The sequence below is a fragment of the Mustela nivalis genome (genome assembly GCF_964662115.1).
Source record: "Mustela nivalis genome assembly, chromosome: 15".
Classification (NCBI taxonomy): domain Eukaryota; kingdom Metazoa; phylum Chordata; class Mammalia; order Carnivora; family Mustelidae; genus Mustela; species Mustela nivalis.
In genome coordinates this window covers 10328807-10354610 of record NC_139034.1, presented here as the reverse complement: position 1 = coordinate 10354610, position 25804 = coordinate 10328807, and the positions used below count along the sequence as shown (strand labels likewise).

General features: G+C 37.7%; 2 protein-coding genes across 4 annotated transcripts in view; both read right to left on the bottom strand.

Annotated features, from left to right (window-relative positions):
• LOC309848543 (phospholipid-transporting ATPase IB-like) overlaps positions 1-25804 on the bottom strand; it is a 209965-nt gene that overhangs the window by 55121 nt on the left and 129040 nt on the right. For 2 of the 3 annotated variants that reach the window (XM_082700264.1, XM_082700266.1), the window contains 4 exons: positions 15511-15621; positions 12998-13072; positions 7189-7311; positions 2289-2367 (listed from right to left, as the gene is read on the bottom strand). In XM_082700264.1, coding sequence (XP_082556390.1) covers positions 2289-2367; positions 7189-7311; positions 12998-13072; positions 15511-15621 — 388 coding nt within the window. The remainder of the gene's footprint in view (positions 1-2288; positions 2368-7188; positions 7312-12997; positions 13073-15510; positions 15622-25804) is intronic. The other variant, XM_082700265.1, reaches the window with a different exon arrangement.
• Positions 23066-24645, bottom strand: LOC309848696 (zinc finger CCHC domain-containing protein 17-like). Its single transcript, XM_082700656.1, is given in 3 exon segments — positions 23066-23553; positions 23838-24340; positions 24342-24645. Coding segments are annotated over 2 exon segments (660 nt in total). The 5' UTR covers positions 24570-24645; the 3' UTR covers positions 23066-23553; positions 23838-23908.

Genomic DNA, 25804 nt, shown 5'->3' with positions numbered 1-25804 from the left:
AAAAGAGAAAAGAAGAAAAGAAAAGAACTAAAAAAAAGAAAACACTTAAGAAAAATGTAAAAAAGAAAATATATATATATATTAGATAAACTAGTAAAAAACCATTAAAAAAGAAAAAGGTAACAGTTAAAAAAAAAAAATTTTACCCGAAGGTGAGAAAAATAAAACAAAAAATGAAAAAGAAAAAAATTAAATTAACTGCAAGACTAAAAAAAAATCACAGGGAAAAAGCCATGAGTTCCGTGCTTGGCTTTCTCCTCCTCTGGAATTCTGCTGCTCTCCTTGGTATTGAAACCGCACTCCTTGGTAGGTGAACTTGGTCTCGGCTGGATTTCTTGTTGATCTTCTGGGGGAGGGGCCTGTTGTAGTGATTCTCAAGTGTCTTTCCCCAGGCGGAATTTACACCGCCCTTACCCGGGGCCGGGGGGAGTAATCCGCTCGGGTTTGCTTTCAGGAGCTTTTGTTCCCTGAGCGCTTTCCGTAGAGTTCCGGAGGACGGGAATACAAATGGCGGCCTCCTGGCCTCCGGCCTGGAGGAGCCGAGAGCACAGGGCCCCACTCCTCAGTGCGCCCTCAGAGAACCGCGCCCAGTTACTCCCGTCTGCCTGACCTCCGGCCACGCTCCGAGCTCACTGAGCCTGCGACCGGTTCAAGGTCACCCCAAGCTGCGAGCTTACTGTTGGCTCTGTCTCTGTAGCTGGCTTTCCAGTTCCAATACCCGCAAGCTCTGCGACACTCAGACACACTCGATCCTTCTGTGACCCTGCGGGACCTGAGGCCACACTGACCCCGCGTGGGCTTCGCCCCAGTTTAGCCTTTGGAGCGATGTCCCTCAGCGGAACAGACTTTTAAAAGTCCTGATTTTGTGCGCGGTTGCTCGGCCGCTTGCCGGGAGCCGGCCCCTCCCCCCGGGGTCTATTTTCCCATCGCTTTGGATTCACTTCTCCACCGGTCCTACCTTTCAGAAAGTGGTTGTTTTTCTGTTTCCAGAATTGCTGTTCTTCTTCTCTTCGATCTGCTGATGGATTTTCAGGTGTTTGCAATCTTTAGATTAGCTATCTAGCTGATCTCCGGCTAGCTGAAGTAGTCTCAGCTTGCTAATTCTCCGCCATCTTGACTCCTCCCTCTGATCCAAGCATTCTTAAGCAAGGTGGTCTTTAACTTCCAGGTATTTGAGTTCCTTCCAAACTTTTCCTTGTGATTGAGCTCCAGTTTCAAAGCATTGTCTTCTGAAAATATGAAGGGAATAATCTCAGTCTTTTGGTATCGGTTGAGCCCTGATTTGTGACCCAGTACGTGGTCTATTCTTGAGAAGGTTCCATGTGCACTTGAGAAGAATGAGTATTCTGTTGTGTTAGGGTGGAATGTTCTGTATATATCTATGGGGTCCATCTGGTCCAATGTGTCATTCAATACTCTTGTTTCCTTATTGATTTTCTGCTTGGATGATCCGTCTATTGCTGAGAGAGGCATGTTAAGATCTCCTACTATTAATGTATTCATATCAATATGACTCTATCTTGATTAACAGTTTTCTTATGTAATTGACTGCTCCCATATTGGGGGCATAAATATTTACAATTGTTAGATCTTTTGGTGGATAGAAAATAGACTTGGTCCAATAATAAAGTATACTGAACTTGTATTATAGTCTAAATTGAAACGTGAAGTTTGGGAAGTGAAACAAGAAACAGACTTAAATTTCAAACTTATACAGGGTGTTGAGCTTTCTATCAGACCTGCTGACTCAATTACTTACTACAAATTAACAATAAAAGCACCAATTTTCAATTTATATATGTCAAAGACCAGGAAAATGTGTTCTAAAGATCAATTGTTAAATGTCAATTCATTTATTATTATTATTTATTTATTATTTATATAATTCATAATTTATTATATAATATTTATTTATTATTATTTATATATTATATATTTATATATAACAATAAAAGCACTAATATTCAATTTATTTATGTCAAAGACCAGGAAAATGTGTTCTAAAGATCAATTGTTAAATGTCAATTTATTATTTATTATTATTTATATAATAAATTATAATTTATTATTATATGTAATAATATGTAATATATTATTTATTATTGTTAAATGTCAATGTAATTATAATATTACATATCGGTAAATATTTTTAAATCCCATTTTTTTTTTTGCCTTAAGTTCTTTCTGTGGAGACATACATATAAACACACATACACACAACACAGAATTTTGGCCCCAGTGAGAAAAACATACTCTTTGTTGAATATATGAAACAATGAAGCTATTACCATGCTCCAGCATTTTCATGGGCATCCAGAAGAGAATGAAGGAATGGATCAAAGCATTTAAGCATTGAAACCAAAACACCTAAAAGAAAGCAAGGCAAGAAAGTTATGCTAGTACACTGGTCTAAACCTAAAAACATGTGATATTATAAAATTGCTTATAGTTTAAAACAGTTATAAAGCCAAAATATTTTCTTGAAGATGGAAAAATTCCATCTTTTGGTTAAAATATATCAGACTGGGAATGTATGAGATATTATTTGAAAAGAAAAGTTAAATGTAAATGTATGGAACTCAAATATAGGATATTTGTTTTAAAAAACTATAAAGTCCTGGGGTGCCTGGGTGGCTCAGTGGGTTAAAGCCTCTGCCTTCAGCTCAGGTCATGATCCCAGCATCCTGGGATGGAGCCCCACGTCGGGCTCTCTGCTCAGAAGGAAGCCTGCTTCCTCCTCTCTCTCTGCTTGCCTCTGCGTACTTGTGATCTAAGTCTGTCATAAAATAAATAAAATCTTTTTTAAAAAATTAAAAAAATAAAAAATTATAAAGTCCTAAATTATCTAATGAAAAAGAACCAGAAGTAATTTTTAAAAGAAATAAAAATATTTTTAATACTTAGGCTATAGTATTTTAAATAATTTCATACCTTATTTCATATGATACACTCTGAACCTTTACATCTCCACCTAGACTCTGGTCAAAATAAATTTTAAGGTACCACATACAATTTTATTAGAAGAAATCTTAAGAATATAAGATCTTTAGAGTCAAACAAGAGTACACCTTGGGGTTAGATGGTTGAACTTCTTTTGGTTAAAAATATATCAGTTATTTTCATGCTTGCCAGGAAGACTCACCAATAAAGGACTAAAGAAGAAAAAAATGTGGAAAAACATATTTTGTCCTGTGACCTAAATTTCCTGGAGCAAAGCTGTTTTTAGGAAAGAATGTAAGAAACTGGTTTAAAAGCACAGTTAATGCCAAATTGGAAAACCTCAAGACTCATGGAACATTGGGTAAAATACATTGAAGTTTTGTCTCAGTACTGGAGAAAAATTATCCTTGTACTTAGCACCACTCCTGTCCTTCCTAATAAATATTAAGATGCAGATCCACAAGGATTAAATTTTTTCCAGAACAAAACTCAAAAATAGTCATGGTAATATCAAATAAAAGGTTTTTGTACACAGCAAAGGAAGCTAACAACTAAACAAAAAAACAAAAAAGGAGAAAATATTTGCAAATGATACATCCAATAAGGGGCAAATATCCAAAATACATGTAAAAACTTCTACAATTCAACACCAAAAAAACAAATAATCTGATTAAAAATGAGAAGACATTTTTCTAAAGACAGATGGCCAACTTACACATTAAAAGATGCTCAATATCACTCATCATCATGTTAATGCAAATCAAGATAGCAATATAACTTTCTATCTATCAGAATGGCTAAAATCAAAAACACAAAAAACAAGTGTTTAAGAGGATGTGAAGAAAAAGGAACTCTTGTGCACTGTTGGTTGCAATGCAAAGTGATTCAGCCACTGTAGAAAACAGTATGGAGGTTTCTCAAAAAATTAAACATAGAAATACCATATAATTTAGTAATTCTACTACTGGGTATTTACAAAACAAAAACACTAATTGAAACATATATATGCACTTCTATGTTTACTGGTAATTAAGAAAATGCTCTTCAAAGGAGCCAGATGAAAAAAAGACACAGTAAAGTCATAAAGATGAAGATAACAGTAATTCCACATTAAAACAATGCAAGAAGGGACCCCTGGGTGGCTCAGTGGGTTAAAGCCTCTTCCCAGGGCCTGGGATCAAGCCCCACATCAGGCTCTCTGCTTGGCAGGGAGCCTCCTTTCTCTTGGCCTGCCTTTCCACATACTTGTGATCTCTATATGTCAAATAAATAAATTTTTAAAAAAATTTAAAAAAAAAATGCAAGAAGACAATAGAAATTACCAAAAGAAATAAACTATCAACCTAAAATTTTATGCCAAGCAAAAATAAGTTTTAAAAGTAAAGGAAAATGAAGATTTTTTGGAGATATATATAAAAGCTGAAAGAGTTCATCATCAGCAGATTTACACTACAAGAAATTTTAAAAGAAGTCCTTCAGGCAGAAAGAAAATTACAATAAATAATAATGTGAATCTACACGAAGGACAGAAGATCACTGGAAATAATAAATATATGGGTAAAGATTTAAGTGTTTCTCTTGCTGGGATGCCTGGGTAGCTCAACTGGTTAAGCATCTGCCTTTGGCTCAGGTCATGATCCCAGGTTTCGGACCAAGTCCCTCATCGGGGAGCCTGATTATTTCTCTGCCTGCTGTTCCCCTTGCTTGCTCAGTCTCCCTGACAAATAAATAATAAAAATCTTTTGGGGGGAAAAAACCCCCAAGTTGTTTCTTTTGCTATTTAAATCACTTTTAAAAACAATTGTTCAAACAGAAATATGAATATGGTACGGGGTTTTTAATATATGTAAAAGTAACATGTATGACAATAGACCAAAGGTCAGAAGGAAAGAAATGAGAGTATAGTATTAAGTTTTTAATACTGTGTGTGAATTAGTATATCACCTGAAGACTATATTAGCCTAAGGATGTATGGTATAAAGCCTAAAGCAAATTCTTAAAAAAAAGAAAGAAAGAACGAAAGAAAGAAAGAAAGAAAGAAAGAAAGAAAGAAAGAATTAAAACTAAAAAGCCAACGAGGAAATGAAATGGAACTCACAAAAATTAATACAAAAGAACTCAGAACAACAGGAAACAAGGAAATAAATTATAATTGGGAAAAATGGAAAATATTTAGAAAGATGGTAAGTTTACACCAAAACATATCAATAAACACATTAAATATAAATGCTTTAAATACTCAATATAAAGGCAGATATTATTAGATTGGATAACAAAGCAAGACTACAAACCGCCTATAAGAAACATACTTTAAATATGAAGACACGAGTTATAAGGCTGTTACAAGGTTATAAGGTTATATAAGTATAAGGATGGAAAAATAGAAACATTAAAAAAAGCTGAAGTGGTCATGCTAGACATGCTAGACAGTAGATTTCAGATCAAAGAAGAAAACAGACAATTTCTTAATGAAAATGGGATCAATCAAGACAATATAATAATCCTAAACATTGATATACCTCTTAAGAGTACCTCAAAATACATGATGCAAAACTGACAGAATTTCAAAGGGATAGAGATGAATCTATACTTTCAGTTGGAGATTTTAGTTCCTCTCCATAATTGATAGAATAATGAACAGAAAATAAGAATGTAGAAGTTTGAATATGAACTTGACCTAATTTAATCATTCTGTTCAAGTTGAAATATTTATAAGATAGACTATATTTTGAGCCATGAAGCAATACATTTAAAAACCCATGTTTTTTCCAGGTGTCTATATTTTTTTACTGAAGTACAATTAACATACGGTGTTATATTAGTTTCAGGTGTACAATATAATGATGCAATAATTCTAAACATTACTCAGTGCTCATCATGATCAGTGTACTCCTAATTCTCTTTATTTCACCCATCCTCCTACCTAACTCTCATCTGGTAACCACCAGTTTGTTCTCTGTATATAAGAGTCTACTTCTCTTATATACTCTGTATATAAGAGTCTACTTCTTTGCTCTTTTTGCATTGTTGTTCACTTATTGTTTCTTAAATTCCACATATGAGTGAAATCATATGTTATTTGTCTTTTTCTAACTTATTTCACTTAGCATTATATCCTCTAGGTCCATCCATGTTTTTGCAAATGACAAGATTTCATTCTTTTTCTGGCTGAGTAATATTCCAGTGTGTGTGTGTGTGTGTGTGTGTGTGTGTGTGTGTGTGTGTGTGTGTAGATATATAGATCTATCACATCTTTATCCATTCATCTATTGATGAACACTTGGGGTGCTTCCATATTTTGGCTATTGCAGACAATGCTGCAATAAATACAAGTGCATAGGTATTAATATGCAAAATATATAAAGAACTTACACAAATCAACACCAAAAAAAAAAAAAAACCCCACAAAAAAATAATGTGACTTAAAATGGGCAGATGGCCTGAATAGACATTTTTTTAAAGAAGATATAACAGATGATTAACTGACACATCAAAAGATGCTCAACATCACTATCATCATGGAAATATAAATGAAAAACACAATGAGATATCAATTTATACCTGTCAAAATGGTTAAAATAAAAAAAATATGAAAAATAGCAAATTTGGGGAGAATGTAGAGGAAAAGGAACCCTTGTGTACTATTGGTAGAAATGTAAATTGCTGTACCCACTGTTGAAAACAGTATGGAAGTTCCTCAAAAAGTTAAAAATATAATTATCATATGCTCTAGTATGGCACTACTGGGTACTTACCCAAAGAAAACAAAAACACTAATTTGAGAAGATACTTGCAGATGTCTGTATTTTTTAAATCTTCACTAATAATGATTGAGATGCAATTAGGTTTACTCTTATGGCCTGTAAAATCTCTTTAATTCCCCTGTTAAATCTCAACTCATGATCCCAGGAAGAAATCATACCAAAAGAGTCATTTGTATTATCTAAAAAGACAAAAGTATTTGCCAGGACAGACCCACTGCACACAGCATGCCTCCTGAAGCTGCTCAGCACACAATTTGTGGGACCATATGAGGTGCCTTGTTTCTTTTTCTTAAGGTTTGTCTTCCCACATACTGTTATTTAAACCTCAATTCCCTGGTTAAACTAAACTACAAGGTAAATGATTGCACAGGGCTGCATCCCTTGCTTTGTAAATTATTTTTTTAAGCATCAGAAAAGGAAAAGACCAAAGGCAATGTTGGTGTTAAGTTGAGATTGAAAGGCCTGCAATAAATCTTCTGTTTACCTTTGTGTTGAAAGTATTCCCTGCCTGAGAAATCTTGTAGAGCTGTGGATATGCAAGCAGGCTCTTCTGACTGCAACACTGTTCAAAGATCCCCAGAGAAAACGGTGGTAATGAAGTGAAAAGCTACATAGAAAACAAGGATTTGTTAAAAAGAACTTTTAGTCTGTAACTGAGTTAATACTGTAGCAATGTCAATTTCCTGACTTTCATAATGTATTACAACTATTAAGCTATCATTATGGGGGAAACTGGTTGAAGGAGATACAGAACTGCTTTTGTATCTTCTGGTAAGTCTTAAGCTATTTAAAAATAAAAATTATTTGCGAAGAAGATATTAATGAAGTATATGGATTCCAACACATTTAACAAATCATGACTTTTTCTGATTGATTTGAAACTGTAAATGTTGCTTTATGAGCATTAAAATGAATTAATTTATTCTTGTTTAATGAGTATAAAAATAAATTGAATATCTAGATATTTAAATAAAGGCATAATATTGACAAATATATCTACCACTAATGACATCTGTATCCCTCATAAGAACCAGTTGCTTTATAAGCTAGTTCACTTTCCAGATCTTGGCACATAATATTGTGAATGTTAGGTTTAAAAAATACATGAAAATTCTTTATCTTGATAATTATTATCAGAACCAAAGGGATGTTTCCTATTCATCTACTCTTCAAATACTTTATTAACAATCATTATGCTAGCAACCATATTAAATTAAAAATACATGATCCTTTAAAAAGTTCTGGACCTTGTCAAGGAGAGAACCTTATAGTAGTAGGTATAATAATAAGAGAAAAAAAATGGTGAGGTAAGAAGTTAAAAACGGAGAAGAGAGGAAAATAGCAGGAAGATAGAAGTGACATATTTCTGCTCCATTTTGTTTCTGTTTAACCAGGGATTCTTCACAAAAAGCAACAAGATGGTACAAGCTTCAGTGAGCAAGCATTTTTCACATCTCTGAGCTTCTTGTGTCTGCTGTTGTCTTATTGGCTAACCCAGTCACAGGGCCAAACCCAGAGTCAGTGTGAGTGGGTACACCAAAAGGTGTGGATACAGAAGGGCATGAACAAATTGGGGGACCTTTATTATAACAATCTAACACAACATATGACCTTACGTAGATTTTCTAGAATTTTTTCTAGAATTTTATACAGAATGTTAGCAGCAACTAAAGCAAGCATTATTGTCAATCCTTTTTTTTTTTTTTTTTTTTTTTTTTTTTTTGTCTTATTACACTGGATAGGACCTATGTATGGATGGTGTTGAATAGAAGTGGTAAGAACATACATTTTTCTCTTGTTCTTCATCTTAGGGGAACACACTTTGCCATTAGGTATGATGTTAGCTGTAGGTTTTTCACGGAAGCACTTTCTTAGTGTTCATCAGAAGCCAACGGCTGGTGCTGGTATAGACTGGGGTCCCAGGGCTCGTGGAGGTGATAGGTTGGCTAGGGTACCCAGACCCTATCCATTAAGGAGAGATTTAGTCTCTGAATGTTAGAGTTAATTTACTTAACTTGTCATTTAATTATATCAGTATCTGCTTTATTTTTAATTACTTTCTAATGAGCTATGTTATTCTTACATATTAGGATTCTAATGTGTTATTAATAAGTTAACACTATAGTTAAGAGATATTCATATTCATCACTAGTCATTTCTGAAGGCTTTTATTCTGTTGTTAATATAGCCCCTTTGGCTTTTTAAAAAATTATTGTTTACATTGTAAACATTTTCTCATCCTTTTTCTTTTTACCTGTGTCTTTATATTCGAAGTAGGCTTTTTAAAAATTTTACTTATTTATTTGACAAAGAGACTCACAGTGAGAAAGGGAACACAAGCAAAAGGAGTGGGAGAGGGAGAAGCAGGCTTTCCACTGACAGGGAGCCTAATGCGGGGTTCGATCCCAGGACCCTGGGATCATGACCTGAGCCAAAGGCAGACGCTTAACAACTGAGTCACCCAGGTGTCCCCAAAATAGGTTTTGATTTTGTTAATCCAATCTGACAATATCTGCCTTTTAATTAGAATATTTAGACCACTTGCATTTCAGTGTAATTATAAATATGGTCGGATTTAAATCACCTTTTGTTGTTGTTGTTGTTGAATTTAGTCTTCCTCTTTACTTATTTACTGACTTCTTTTGAAGTAATTGAACAATAAGATTTTATCATCATTATTGGTTCATTAGCCATAATTTTTGGTGGTTTCAGTTGTTAAGGTTTACAGTATACATACACAATGTATCACAAAATTCAAATAACAGTACACTCCCAAATTCCTCCTATTCTTTGTGCTATAGTTATATATTTTTATTCTAAATTAATGAATACATTATTAATTTTGCTTTAAACAGTTATCTGTCATCATAACTGAAAATGAGGGGAAAAGGGTACGTCTTTTATTAATGCCCACATAATTAACATTTTTGTTTTTCTTTCTTTCTTTGGATAGACCCAAATTTCATCCTAGTATACTTTTTCTTTTGTTTGAAGAGCTTCCCTCAACATTATTATAGGACTGGTGATAAATCTTCTATTTATTTGGTTTATTTTCAGAAGACATTTTTGTTGCATATAGAATTTTAGGTTAGTGGATTTCTTTTTTCTTTCAGATCTTTAAAGATATCCCATTGTTTTCTGCCATGCATGGTTTTCTATATGCATTTATTTTCTATATGTAATATTTATCTGGTTGATTTAAAGATTATTCTCTTTGTCACTGATTTTCAACAATTTGGTTATGGAGAACATTTGTGTTTTTCTGATTTTTCTCTCTGTGCTTCTGTAATTGCCATGTCTTCAAATTTATTGATCCTATTTCTGAAGTTTCTAATTTGCTCTTAATCCTATCCAGCAAAATGTCCATTTTCTATTTGTATTTTTTATCATAAGGTTCTATTTGGTTCATTTCTATTACTTCTGTTTTTCTCCTCATTATGTTCATTTCTTCCTTTATATTCTGGCACATGGTTTAAAATACCTGTTTTAAGTTCTTATCTATTAATTCTAACAACTTTATAATTTTTGTATCTGTTCTCATTGCCTTATTTTTCACATTATGGATCTTATTCTCCTATTTCTTTGCATGACCATTATCTTTTATTGGATGCACTACTTCAAATTTTGTGTTGAGTACTTAAATTTTTTTTCAATTCCTTATTTTTAGTTTATTTGTATATATTGTTTTCCGTGGCTTTGGAGCCCCCTAAGTCTACTTTTTTCTTTTTTAAGATTTATTTATTTTTAATTTTTTGGAATTTTTTTATGTTCAGTTAGCCAACATATAGTACATCATTAGTTTTTGATGTGGGGCTCATTAGTTGTATATAACACGCAGTGCTCATCACCACACATGCCCTCCTTAATATCCGCCACTAAGTTACCCCGTTCCCCCATCCCTTTCCCCTCTGTAACCCTCAGTCTGTTTCTTGGACTCCAGCATCTTTCGTGGTTTGTCTCCCCTCTGATTTCTTCCCATTCGGTTTGCCCTCTCTTCCCCTATGATCCTCTATACTGTTTCTTATATTCCACCTATGAGTGAAGCCATATGATAATTGTCTTTCTCTGCTTGACTTATTTCACTTAGCATAATCGCCTCCAGCTCTATCCATGTCCATGAAAATAGTGGGTATTCATCCTTTCTGATGGCTGAATAATATTCCATTGTATATACAAACCACATCTTCTTTATCCATTCATCGGTTGAAGGACGTCTCGTCTCTTTAAATATTGTTTGCCTGTGTTCCAATTTGTAGGTAAGTAGCTTGCAATTAGTTTGATTTTTTTTTAAGGTTGCTTTTAAGTTGTATTATTATGGGCCTAGAATAGTGTTTATTATAGGTCTAATTTATCTTTATTTTAAAAAATGTAACTTAAGTTTTCCCAATATCATGTGTAACAAGTTATTCCTAACCCTGATTTAGCTCTAAGAATTCATCCTACTGCTTTCTGGTAGTTCTTTCCCTAGCTTTGGGTAGATTTTTCTCATTGATACACAAACCACAACCAAAGACTCAAGAGGGCTCTCTACAGATCTTCAGAGTCATTCTTTCTGTCTCTCTCAGTATAGTTCCCTTTTTGACATTCTAGCTACCTGGGCTCACTGAGCTCCAACCTTTGTGTCTTCAATCATTATGACACCTGGGGTTTTTTTTGGGGGGGAGGGGTCCATCTTCCTGCACCATGGCTTGGAAATAGTCCTTCTCTCAAGGATAACAGCCATGAGAAGCCTGTTGTTTAATGCTTGAAAATAATTGTTTTATATATTTTGTTGACACTTGGGTCATTGGCCAGAGGCAGAAATGATATATGACCTCCAGAAACAGTATGACAACCTATTTAAATTTAGTTATTAAATAAGCAATCTGGGGCACCTGGGTGGCTCAGTGGGTTAAGCCGCTGCCTTCGCTCAGGTCATGATCTCAGGGTCCTGGGATCGAAGCCCGCATCGGGCTCTCTGCTCAGCAGGGAGCCTGCTTCCCTCTCTCTCTCTCTGCCTGCCTCTCTGCCTACTTGTGATCTCTGTCTGTCAAATAAATAAATAAAATCTTTAAATAAGCAATCTGGCTCTCTTATTGCCTGTAGCTATTTGAAATGTCCTAGACTTCATCTTTTTCCCATCCATAAAATATATATGTAATGAGATATTTAATAAGTCAATGGATATTAATAAGTCATATATTATCCTAAAATGTCCATAATTTTGTTTCCCACTATAGCCCTCATTTACTGCTTATTAAAAAAAAAAATTCCATTGACCAATCTCTGTGGCCTATGCCTTCATAGTGAATTTTCTCACACAAAGACTCTGCCATCCCAGTCTGTATTGAAACTTTTAAAAAAATGAATATTGTCATCTGCGACCAAAAGCCTGGTAGAGACAAATACGTGTATGAGTTAAGTCCACTGATGTAGTGCTCTAGCCAAATATATCTAGAATTGACATGTACACAACTATTCATAGCACTAGACATTTCTGTATTATTGGACACTCAATGACTTTTGTCTATGCTGTTTCAGAATTTAAGCTCCTAGAAGACAGAATTTTAGGGATTAAGGCACAGAGTGTCAGATCATAATATGCTATGATAATGCATACATACAGCAGCAAAGAAAGGTCCTGATATACTCCTTGGGAATCTAATTTTTATGGTAGGTATCCGTCACCTCTAAAGTGGAATAATAAACAAGAAATATAAAACAAAAATTCAAAGGTGAATAAAAAGACCATTTAACCATACTGTTTATTTCTAGTTTTTAAATTTTAAATGAGTTAAGTAATGGTATGGGATTGTTAGTTTCAGAAAATTGTTTATTATTATAGGACTTCATATCAAAATTCATCATTTCCTACAAACACAGGGTGAAATCTTTACCAAAGGACAAATTTTCTACCAGGAGGTTTAAAAGGCCAGGGAATTATACTATAAACACACACCCACATATAAAGATACAAATAAATATTAATTAAATGTAATATATATATATATAGGTAGAGGTAGAGTTCAATAATAACTACTTGGCTTAAAAGCCTAAACACATTGTACAGGCATATAGTAAGGAGGTTTTGGCTGTATTATCAAAATGCATTGCACAGAAATTTAATATAGTTGCTACAGAATGATCTCTTATGATTGAAACCATGTGTGCCAAGTATGGGATTCTGCAAGATGTGTTGCAGCAACAAAGCTCTAAAGATGAGTTTGTGCTGCCTGCTATGTGCAGATGATTGACTTAGATACACATCCCAGACATAAACAGCATGCTCTCAGATAGAGATGGGGAATGCTTACCACATTGTACAAGCTTATGCACCAATGTTCAAATATAATCTGCCCAGAAAATCCATTAACAAAGGCAAACCAAAGCTGAAAGAGAAAAATGTTCAAGAAGTTTTATATCAATATTGACTAAATGTTTCCATTCATTGTAGTACTTAAGATACTTTATCATTCTTTTTTTGTCATTAAATGGGATTTTACCAAAATATAAGTAAAATCAAGCTTGAGTGAGCCTAACAGAAAGCCAGTCCATTTATTTTAGAATTTTTATTTTATTCTTTGTTACTGTTCTTTCTGTATCAAGAAATAATTTTAATGAAATATTTAGATCTCATTGTCCAATAATGCATTGTTTCAGTAAAGCATGATATTGAGTTATACAGGTTCAGAATGATTTTGTCTATTGCTTCAGCAAATTGTAGCATCTGCAGCTACTAACAATTGTAACTGGCCCAGCCAAAGAAAGAACTCCTAATTCAAAAAGATCTATGCCCCTCTATATTTATTGCAGGATTATTCACAACAGAAAAAAGGTGGAAGCAACCCAAGTGTTCATCATTAGATGAATGTGATAGATATACATATCCAATGAGATGTTGCTCAACCATAAAAAGTATGATATCCCATCATTTGCAACAACATGGATGGATTTAGAGTATATCCCTCTTTCACATGAGTTTGTAAGTGTTACTTTCTCTGTAACTTTTTGGAAGAGTTTGAGGAAGACTGGTGTTAATTCTTCTTTGAATGACTGGTATAATTTTCCAAGGAGGTGTTTGATTACTGACCTCATCTCCTTACTATAGTGTGTTCATATTTTCTATTTCTTCATTATTTGCCCATTATTTCCCCATTAAATCAATTTAATGGAAGGATAGTCTTTTCATCAAATAGTACTGAAATAATTGGATCTCTATGGGCAAAACAACTAGACAATCTAAACCCTCCACTAGACACAAAAATCAACTGAAAATGAAACATGACATTAAGTGTAAAACACTTTTAGAAAACTATAGAGAAGAAAATCTTTGGAATCTAGAGCTAGGCAAAAAGTTTTTTCAATTAGCAATAATCGCGCCTCAGATAAACCTCATTGGCTACGATACTGCCACTGCCCAAAGCTAGGCAAAAAGTTTTTTGACATAGAACCCAAAGCATAATCTATAAAAGGAAAATATATAAACTGGACCATATCAAAATTAAAAACTTTTGTACTCTGAAAGACTCTTTTTAAGATGACAAAACAACATGATACAGCCTAAAAGAAAATATTTGCAAACTACTTATCTGCCAGAGGACTAATATCTAAAATATGTGAACTCTCAAAACTTAAGAGCAAAAAAGCAGTTCAATTAGAAACTGGACAAAAATATGAAGACATGTTTCACTGAAGAAGATATGAAAATAGCAAGTAAGTACATGAGAAGATGTTCAACATCATTAGCCCCTATGGATATGCAATTTAAAACCACAGTGACATATCACTACCCATCTATCAGTATGGCTAAAAGAAAAACAAAAATAGTTATAAAATCAAGTGCTGGTAAAGATCCAGAGAAATAAGTTAACAGATGCTTTGCTGGCGGGAACTAAAAATGGTAAAGTCAGTTTGGAAAATAGTTGATAGTTTCTTTTAAAACTAAACCTGCATTTACCATATGATCCAGAAATTGTACTCTGGACATTTGTCCTGAATAAGTGGAAACTTGTGTTTGTACAAAACCCGCACACAAATGCTCTTCAATAGGCAGATGATAAATGTTATGGTAAGAGAACAAATGATAAAGGGAACAACTTGTATCAGTCTAAAGGGAATTATACTGACTGAAAAAACCCAGTCTCAAAAGGTTATATACTACATGACTACATCTTTATAACATTCTTGAAAGAACAAAATTATAAGGATACAAAACAGATTAGTCACTGTCAGGGGTTAGGGATGGATGTGAATATAAAGGGGTAGCATGAAGGGGACCCTTGTGGTGTGGGAACTGGTTTATACCATTGGGGGAGGGTTGGGGAGGGAAATAGTCCTCTGCCTTGATTTCTTTGGTGTTTGCATCAATCTACAAGTGGATAAAAGTATACAGAATTACATATACAAGTATGTGTAAAGCTGGTGAAATATGAATAAGCTCTGTTGATTATATCCCAATATTTGATATTTGATACTGTCCAGGAGTTATTCAAGGTGTTCTTTGGGGAAAATTGGGTGAATGTTTCGCAGGACTTTCTAAATATATTTTTATATCCTATGACTCTATAATTATTTCACAACAAAATATTTAAAAATATGTTTCCATAGCTAAAATAAACATTTATATGGGTATTTTTAAAGTCAGGATGATAGTTAGGAGATTCAAATTTACTGAATAACTCTAAGTGAAAACCTAACACAGAATTATGCAATAGTAATTTAAGTGATACAAATATGGGGGAAAAAAACCTAAAACCCTAAAGTACCAAGCTTGGTGTGAAAGAAAGACATAACTTTTCCGTGAAAGAAAGTGTATCTCTTTTCTTACCTCAATAACGTATAACACTACATTTTTGTAGAAACAATACAATATACACTTTGTCACTCGAAAATGATTCCAAGCTCCATGAACCAGCAGAAGCTTCTCCAAGTAGCTAAACTAAAAGAAGGAAACAGTCTCAAGTTCAAATGAATCTATCATTTAGTGACAAAACCCACAAAATGTCATTTTCTCAGCATTTCACACCTCAGAGCTCCTGCTCTAGAAAATACAACACAGAAGGAAGCAGAATGAAACCAATTTCGCAGACAACCTGACATGGCAGTTCTCTGTAAAGAAATTTTTTTCAAGCTTTATAAACTTAACCTACTTTATCACTAAAAAAAAAATTTTAACCCCATATTTTTTAAATTTATTTTTTATTTTCAGCATAACAGTATTCATTATTTTTGCACCACACCCAGTGCTCCATGCAATCCGTGCCCTCTATAATACCCACCACCTGGTACCCCAACCTCCCACCCCCCGCCCCTTCAAAACCCTCAGATTGTTTTTCAGAAAGGATGAACACCATATTTTTTTTAATTTTTTCAATTTATTTATTTTCAGAAAAACAGTATTCATTATTTTTGCACCACACCCAGTGCTCAAATGCAATCTGTGCCCTCTATAATATCCACCACCTGATACCCCGACCTCCCACTCCCTCGCCACTTCAAACCCCTCAGATTGTTTTTCAGAGTCCATAGTCTCTCATGATTCACCTCCCCTTCCAATTTACCCCAACTCCCTTCTCCTCTCTAACACCCCTTGTCCTCCATGGTATTTGTTATGCTCCACAAATAAGTGAAACCATATGATAATTGACTCTCTCTGCTTGACTTATTTCACTCAGCATAATCTCTTCCAGTCCCGTCCATGTTGCTACAAAAGTTGGGTATTCATCCTTTCTGATGGAGGCAAAAATTAACAAAACAGGAAACGAACACCATATTTTTTGCCCAGTGAATGTTACTTTGATTTTCACTTGGAGTGTGCAAGGCTTTTAATCTGATATACATCAGAGCTTTAATCATAGTAATGGAACAGAATTATTTAATGAAAGGAACATCTTATTAGAAACAAGAACTTGGGTTAAATCACTCTTTTTTTTTTTTTAAATGTGTGTGATCAGGTGTAAGTAACAAAGTCTTACAGGAATCAGTTCCCCATGGCATATAATAAATAAAAAGTTAAAATTAAAAATGAAGATTATATGCAGGCTCTGCAGTGTTGGTGAGCCTCCTTACCCTCATATTCATATACACTTTCATAGCAGTGATTACCTTCTAACAAACAACAGGCATTACTGTATATTTTTATTTTTTACAATGCAAACTCTGTGAGAGTAGGTCTCATTGTTTAATTTACTGATGAGTCCTAAACACCTGGAAACATGCCTAGAATATGGTATTTGCTTAGTGGATTTTTTTTTTAATAAATGACTAGTCAGGAGAGTTATTCCACAAAATGAAGTAATTCTGTCATTTAATGACTCCTGGAATTAAATACTTACTTCGAAGTGGCACAAGTTGGTATGTATAAAAAACTTTAAACTTTTTTTAAAAAAGAGCATTTAAGATTTTGGATCATGAGAGAGCACGATGGGGAAGAAGATGCTCAATCATAAAAGGTAGTGCTAAATGAGAAATAAGTGAATTAAAGAAAGGTTTTTGCTTGTTATTACCCAGAACTTGATATTAAACTTGAGTCACAATATAAAATATTCCTATTTCTTCAGTGTTTAGCTTTGCAGTTGTTTGAAGTCAGAGTTCCATTTCTTGGGATAATTTTAACATATTGAGAAATTTGGGGAGAAGGAAGTGAATAATTTACACTTTTCAGAGAATAAAATGATCCAGGTTATGAGTTGAATGTTATACTGCTATACTCTGAGAAGGGAAAGTTGTATATTACCTAGAAAGAGAAGAGTAAAAGACATTTTTTTTACCTCTGCTGCAGAATACACATGAAAGGCTAGAGGCAGATGGGACAGAAATGGGAAAATTTCAACTCACAGTTCTGGAGAAAATATTCATTCTGCAAAAGTAAAAAATTACACACATCATTGGCAGAATGCTGTGGCCCGCCAACGCTCGCCCGCGAGGAAGGAAGACCACCGACACAGGATTCTTCTCTATCACGCTTTATTGAAGTGCACTTGGTTGAGGTTTGTAGGGTGATGGAAGCAGGAAGCGCCTGGGTAGAGCCAGGGCTGCACATATATACAGGCTAGCTGGGGCGTGTCTCATTCTGGGGTACGTGGCTCACTATGGTAGGTCAGCCTTGTTGCTGGGCAGAATAAGCTTAAGGCCATGCGTCCAACCACTTGTTTACGAGGCTCTCCGGCGCCATCTTGTAATGGCGGCAACGGGTTGCCACATCTCCCCCTTTTTCTTTTATTTTGCAGTCATGGCTAAAATCAGAGGAGTGTCCCCTAGTAAACATGTCCTCCTTTGCCTAGGGACGGGAGAGAAACGGAGGTACCCGTATGCAGACACTCATGACTTTCAGGGTGGCTCACCCTGTGCACTCCTAGGTGCAAACCACCCGCGGAAAATGCAAGGTTGTCTCTATTCGGGTGCAATGGGCTACTCAAAGCCCTCCGAGTGCAAGAGCGCAACCTATGTTTCATTTAACATGCTGAGCCAAGCTTGGGGAGATGTTCCAGCCTCTATAGCGGCAAAGGCACGCGCTATGGCCACCTTCTCTCTTCTGCGAGCCCTCATTACCCTCAGAATTAAGAACAAAGCCACCAGTAGTCCTGCAAACATTAGCATGCCCATGACTCCTACTCCGAGAGTGGTAAAGCACAAGGTGCCTTGAAGGTTGAAATTTGTAGTGTTATAACGCTGTACCTTATTATTGATTTGTTTACAGGGTAAATCAAAAACACATTCTGGAACATACAGATGGGGTAATGTTTTTGTCGCGTTTGTGACTGGCATGGGGATGGGCCATGTTCTTGAAACGGCCCAAAAGGTAGCTCCCTCAACTCTGGTCAGGCAGATCATCAGCACTATCAGCATCTCCAGGGTTGGAGTCCATGTCTGCTTCTTTGGTGTTGTCATCGGTTCTTTCATCCAACTTTCGCGTCAGTCGTGATGGCACCCACACCGGATCCGAGCGGTCCGGCGCCGACCACTTCGCATGTAGAGTTCTGAATCCTTTCTAGGCTCCCCGCGGTGTCCGCCGAACTATTCCCGGGTTTCGGCTCCAGCTGTGGCCCGCCAACGCTCGCCCGCGAGGAAGGAAGACCACCGACACAGGATTCTTCTCTATCACGCTTTATTGAAGTGCACTTGGTTGAGGTTTGTAGGGTGATGGAAGCAGGAAGCGCCTGGGTAGAGCCAGGGCTGCACATATATACAGGCTAGCTGGGGCGTGTCTCATTCTGGGGTACGTGGCTCACTATGGTAGGTCAGCCTTGTTGCTGGGCAGAATAAGCTTAAGGCCACGCGTCCAACCACTTGTTTACGAGGCTCTCCGGCGCCATCTTGTAATGGCGGCAACGGGTTGCCACAGAATGCCTTCTACTTCTTTGCAGTCAAAGCTGCTCTTGGGTCAAAGTAAGATGGAGGGGAAAAAACCACAGTGTGGCTTAAAGTATTATCATTGACATGAGATAGCCTTTTAATAGGGGCCTGAGCACAAATCAAATCAATCTCCTGCTTTAGTGACTGTCTTGGTGTAGCACTTTAGTGGTGGGTGGAAGGAAGAAAAGAAAACTTGGAAGGTCTGCTCCAAGATGGCGACACAGGAAGACCCTCAAATCACCTCCTTCGCAGACACATCAAATTTACACCTATTTATTCCTCTTGAGGGCAGACTGAATAGCTTCTGCACCATAAAAGATAGATGGAGACACAGTAAGAAAAGGAATACCCAGCCCTGACACTGCAAAATGCAGTGGGGAGCAACAGTAATACTTAATGACCACAAGAAGATTCATATGTCCTGGGGTACAAACAAAAAGAAGCCACAGTCTAAAAAAGGCAACTAGAATATAAAGGAGCCATCCCCAGAACCCTCCCAAGTAGCAAATGAGCCCCTTGAACTCTCTCCAGGTGAGAGGGGCTAATGAGTACCATGGTTTGTGTTCTCCCTCTACTTTCATAGTTACCAATAGGAACATAGTCTGCGTGCCATAGCCAGCCTTTTGCTTCAGCAAGCCCCAGGCCCTTAGCCCGTACCAGCTCCAGACATCCAGAAAAACAAAACAAAACAAAACAAATACCCTCACTTTAAAAGAGCAACTAGAATATAAAGAGCCAGCCCTAAAACTCTGACAAATAGTGTGGGGGGCTTCTAGAAAACTCTAGGTTGGAGGGGCAGCTAGGTGCAACAGTTTGTTCCTTTTCCACCTTGATGGTGTAGATGGGAGTTTACTTTGCCCTAGCCAGTCTACACCCTCAGTGAGTCTAGACCCCTAGCCCACTTAAGCCCAAGGTGGGCCCACATGGCACCACTGGGACAATCCAGGTCAGCACTCACTACAGCCCCAGCCATCTCACTATGGTGACACAGGAGCAAAGCACCCCAGAACACTCCTGGCCCACACTACTTTGGCACTGCACCATTCACCAGGTTATGTCCTGAGAGAGTGCCCTGGGAACCCCTTGGGCTATACACACCTCAACTCCAATCACCCTACATAGAGAGCCTAGGAACCTATATCTTGAGCCTCCCTTGGAACCAGCCACCTGCCAGAGTGCCCCCTGTGTAGAGTACCCAAGGACACCTGACTTATATGCACTTCAGCTTCAGCTGTCCTTCCAGGATGCCAGGAGAGACCTAAGAACACCCTGTTATATGCTTAGTTCAGTTCAGGCCATCGCACCAGGGTGGCTCTAGCAAAGAATGCCTTGGGAATCTCATCCTATGCCAGGCACAGCTCCAGCCAGGCAACCAAAGTGACCAGGCACATGCAGTCTACATGAGGGACAACCATACACATTCCTTTAAGCTTAGGAGAGTAATATTATGCCTAATTCATACAAACACAGAAATCCAAGTAAAATGAGAAGACAGAGGAATATGCTCCAAATGAAAGAACAAGACAAAAACCTCAAAGAGAGAGAGACACACACAGAGAGAACTAAAAACAGAGATATCCAACCTACCTGATAAAGATTTTAAAGTAATGATTATAAAGATGCTTACCAGACTAGAGAGAAGAGTGGATAAACTCAATGAGAACTTCAACAAAGAAATAAAAAATATAAAAGAAGAACCAATCAGGGTTGAAGAATACAAAAAAAAGTGGGGGGAGAAAAACTAGAAAACTAGAAAAAAATACAATAATTGAAATAAAAGATACACTACAGGGAAATGAAGGTAGATTAGAGGATACAAAAGAATGGATCAACAATCTGGAGGACAAAGTGATGGAAAGCACCTAAGCTGAACCATAAAAAGAAAAAAAGAAATAAGGATGGGTTAAAGGATCTCTTAGACAACATCAAGGGAAGAAACATTCACATTACAGAGGTTCCAGAGGGAGGAGCATGTAAGAGGCAGATAAGTTTATCTGAATAAATAATAACTGAAAACTTCCCTAATCTAGGAAAGGAAACTGACATTCAGATTCAGGAAGAATAGGGAGTTCCAATAAGACATCCAAACAACAACACTTAATAATGACAATAATTTTTCAGCAGGAATATTGCAGCTCAGAAGGTAATACCATGATATATTCAAAATGCTGAAAGGAAAAAACACACAACCAAGAATACTCCATCCAACAAAGTTATTCAGAATTCAGGATGAGATAAAGAATTTCCTAAACAAAAATTAAAAGAAATCATCACCAATAAACTGGCCCTATAAGAAATAGTAAAGAGCCTTTTTAAAGTGGAAAACAAAAGGCCATAATTAGAAGTAAAAAAAAAATTATATATATATATACATATATATATGTATATATGTATATATATATATATATGAAAGGAAAACTGTTCTAGGTTAAACCAAACATAAAGATTGTGGGAGCAGGGTGGGGGGGACAAGATGGCGGGGAAGTAGGAGGAGGTGCCTTTTCAACCTGTACCCTAAAGTGAGCTGATTACCTACCAAAGAACTTCGATCACCCATGAAATCAGCCTGAGATCAGAATTATACACATCTGGATCTCTACAGGGGCAAAAGACTCCAGTAGGCAGGTAAAGCGGAGTGGGAACGGTGGACTGATATCTGAAGATAAACAAAAGGGGGAGGGAGCCACCAGAGGCAACCAGTTGGAAAGTAATACCCCAATACGAGCGAGAGTGCCCTGCATCTGGGGACCAGCATTAACTTGGAGTCTGGTTGAAAGCACTCAAAAAAAGCAAAGGATTGCAGGGGGGAAATTGTGGGAATCGGGGCAGCTAGGGACAGGGGCTTAAGTCCCCAGACCCAGGGCAGCCTCCACTGGAACTGAGCCAAGAGAGTGTGGCGGAGAAACCAGGTCTTGGTCCCTACGCCGCCAGCACACCCGAGAACATGAGGGGTCCGGCTCCTGTGAGGGGATGGAGCCACGCCAGATGGCAGAATGTGCGGGCCCTGCTACAGAGCCTGAGATACGTGTGCCCCTCATCCTCCCCTGAGAGAGGTACAAAGGCCCAGCTGGCAGTCTTTGACCCACGCCATTGTTTCAGAGCCTAAGACGCGCGCCCCAAACTCTCCCCTGAGAAAGGTGCGGGAAGGCCCAGACTGGTGCTTTTGGACTTGCGCCCCATTCTCAGAGCCTGAGATGTGTGCGCGACCCACAGCCTCACCTGAAAGAGGTGCGCACAAGCCGGGCGCTCCTACACCCAAAAAGACCAGGCACTCCCAGCCCGGGCCAGCAGGAAAAGCTCAGTGTGTGATCACTGCTTGGAGCCTCTCTGGCAGTCTGGAGCTCCCAGACAGCCACTGCTGCCATGGTTTTGGGTACAAGCAGAAGATCCTGCGTCCCCAGGGACCGGGATTCAGAACCTGCTATGTCAGCAGCCAAGGGGGAACTTATTTGGGCTCTGCAGCCAGACTGAAGCTTCTCTCTGAGAGGGCAGAGTGCAGTTTGTTTTCCTGTAAAACTACAAAAACCATCAAAACTGGTCAAGGTGAGAGAAAAAAAAAAAGTGAACATAAAAACCACCAGAGAACAAAAGCCTGAAAAAAAAACAGTTTCCTCAGAGCCCACCCCCTTGGGGGAGGGGGGCGGGAGGACTTAACTCAGGAAATATCATTGACTGAAAACCCATGTGGCAGGCCCCTCCCCCAGAAAACAAACCAAGAAAGAAAGAAAGAAAAAAAAAAAAAAAAAAAAGGACTGCAAGAGAACAACCACCACTACTTCATAGGACAACTTTTATTTTTAACTCGTTCCCACTATTCTGTTTTTTTTTTTATATAGATATTTTTTTAACCTATTTACCATCACAGTGAGCTGTCCAGTACATCAAATTCCATAATAGCCTTCTGATCTGAACTTTTGGATACATACATTTGTGTTGTTCTTTTGCATTCCTATTTTTTGAATTTCTTTTTTTTTTAATTTTAGTTTAGTTTAGTCTAGTTTATTACTTTTTATTTTTATTTATTTATTTATTTATTTATTTATTTATTTATTTATTTTAAACCAAAAACACTGCCATTTAGTGCCAGGAATTTAAGCAGAGACCTGAAGTGGAACCAAGTGACTCACACAGTAGTAAATACAAAGTAAAGCAATGAACTTGGCTTTAGCTGTCTGGTTCAGTGGTCTGGCAGAAGGTCACACACAAGCTCAGTCACTGCAAACAACGGTTTTCTGGCTGTCACTTGTAGCATGGGAGAATCACGTTAGGGGGAATGGAAAAAGTGAGCACCACTTCTTACCATATTCTCCCTCATCCTGCTGGTCTCCCTTGGCCCATGTTAGATGCCGCAGGGATCACTCACCAGTCAGCCCAGGGCAGACCCAACAGGGAGGGGCCCATCCCTGTTCCAACTACAGCCAGACTTGCCTCCACAGCAGTACCTGTGGCTGCAGCCTGGACTCCTGTGCAGGAATCTGGCTCTGGCAGTGGCAGCTGGAGAGGGTAACAGGACCTCCTGCTGAATAAAGGAAGTTGAAGTGAATGAATGGATGAGCTGCAGGGGTCACTTGCAAAGGGACCAGGAATGATAAGTTAACAAATCATTCAGGCAGATGCTTTGACATCTAACTCCCAAACCTGCCTGCTGCACGAGGGGAAGCCATCTCCCATGGGTGAGGAGTCAGTGGGGTGGGAGGTCGTACTAACACTACTGAGTCTTTCTGGGAGCCAGGGCTTAAGACACCGAGGCTCCTGGTACCTCCTCCTCTCAACCACCCCCTCTACTCTTTCCACTCTCACTCTTTGTGCTTTTTCTTGTGCTTCTTCTTCTTCTTCTTCTTCTTCTTCTTCTTTGCTGCCTTGCTATCTTTTTATGTGTGCCTTGCCCTCTTGCCTGTGTCACTCTCAGAGTCTGAGCTGTCCGAGTCAGACAACTTCCTGTCTCTATGTTTTTTCTTCTTCTTTTCCTTCTTTCTTTTTCTAGAAGAATTCCTCGTGGGGTCAGGCTTCTCAAAGTCTGCTGACTTTGCCTCTTCCTTCTCCTCTTCCTCATCAGGTATCAGAGAATATTTGGTCCCTCCTGGTTGCATAAAACAATCCTTTGCGAAGTGGCCTTTACAGCCACACTTCTTGCAGGTGGTGTTCAGGACAGCCTCGAGGGTGATCTTCTGCCCAGTGTAATCCTGGAAGGACCGCCACCGCCTCTCTTCTTGCTCAATGATAACGTTGTTAGGGTCGAGGTCTTTCCCAGTCCCTTGGTTGACGACTTTCATGGAGAGGGACACTTTTATCCTATCATTTTTTCATCTCTCGACCAATAAGCTTCACCCACACTTTGTCTCCAACATCTACTATCTCAGAGGGCTTATCCACACGACAGGATGACATGTGAGTTCGATGGACCAGACCTTGCTTCCGACAGCCTGGGATTTTGATGAAGGCTCCATAGTCTGTCACCATAGCAACCTCTCCTTGGAAAATAGTGTAGAGAGCCGGCAAGTTCTCCATGGTCTCGGGTCTTCCTGAATTCATCCTTAATGTTCTATGGCTCCTCCATTTCTCTTCTGCTGAAGCTAATTCAAGTGTCTCTGTGTCAGCTCCCGGTCTCCCACAGCAGCATTGCGTGAAATGCCAAAACCAGACAGCACTCCCCTATTTTTATTTTCTAATATTCATATAGAGTTAAACTTCAAAGTAATCCCCTTTCCCCAATAAATACTATCCCTATAGGTAAACCAATTTTTAATACCCCTTTATCTTAGAAAAGTTGAGACCTTTAACAAAGATATCAAGATACATCCAGGAAGAATCAAAACAAACTTCCACACCCACACTGAGAATTTATAACCACTCTCCCATCTTTTCTTCCACCACTGTTTCTGTGTTTTTGTGTTTGTCCTGATAGTATATAAATCTTACACTTGGGGCCCTTTCTGATGAAGTTCTTCCTTTATTTGCATATATATATTTTTTCTCTTGTCATATATTTTTATCAGTCTTTTTGTTTGTTTGTTTTTCTTTGTATACTTCATAAATCTTACCTTGGGGCTCATTTGGGCTGAACCTTCTCTTTCATCTTCCCTTTCTTTCCTCTCTCTCTCTTTTTTTCTTTTTCTTTTCTTTTGTCACTCATTTGGGTGGGGAATCCTGATTGCTCAGAATTGTTCCAGGGTGAACCTTGAATGCACCACAGTCGATACATCCAGCTTCATCTGTTCACTCATCTCTCACCAAAGTGACTAGGAGGAGGAATTCCCAACAGAAGAAAAATACAGAGGATGGACCTTCTGCAACGGAGCTAATGGCTATAATATAGACAATATGTCAGAAAGAGAATTCAGGCTAGCAATTATCCAGGCAATAGCTAGGTTGGAGAAAGCCATGGATGACCAAAATGGAATTGAGTAGGGCTGAGCTGAAAGCGACCAGACAGGATGTTCACAATGTTAGGGAAGAGCTAAAAGCTACCAGGGCTGAGGTTCACAATGCCCTCAATGAGTTCCAAACTAATCTAAATTCTCCCAAAGCTAGGGTAACTGAGACAGAAGATAGAATTAGTGATTGGGAGTACAAACAGATAGAGAGAAAGGATCAGGAGGAAGCCTGGAACAAACAGCATAGAAATCATGAAAACAGAATCAGGGAAATAAATGATGCCATGAAATGTTCCAATATCAGAATTATTGGAATCCCTGAGGGGGAGGAGAAAGACAGAAGTCTAGAAGATATAGTGGAACAAGTTCTCATGTAAATTTTTCCAATCACGC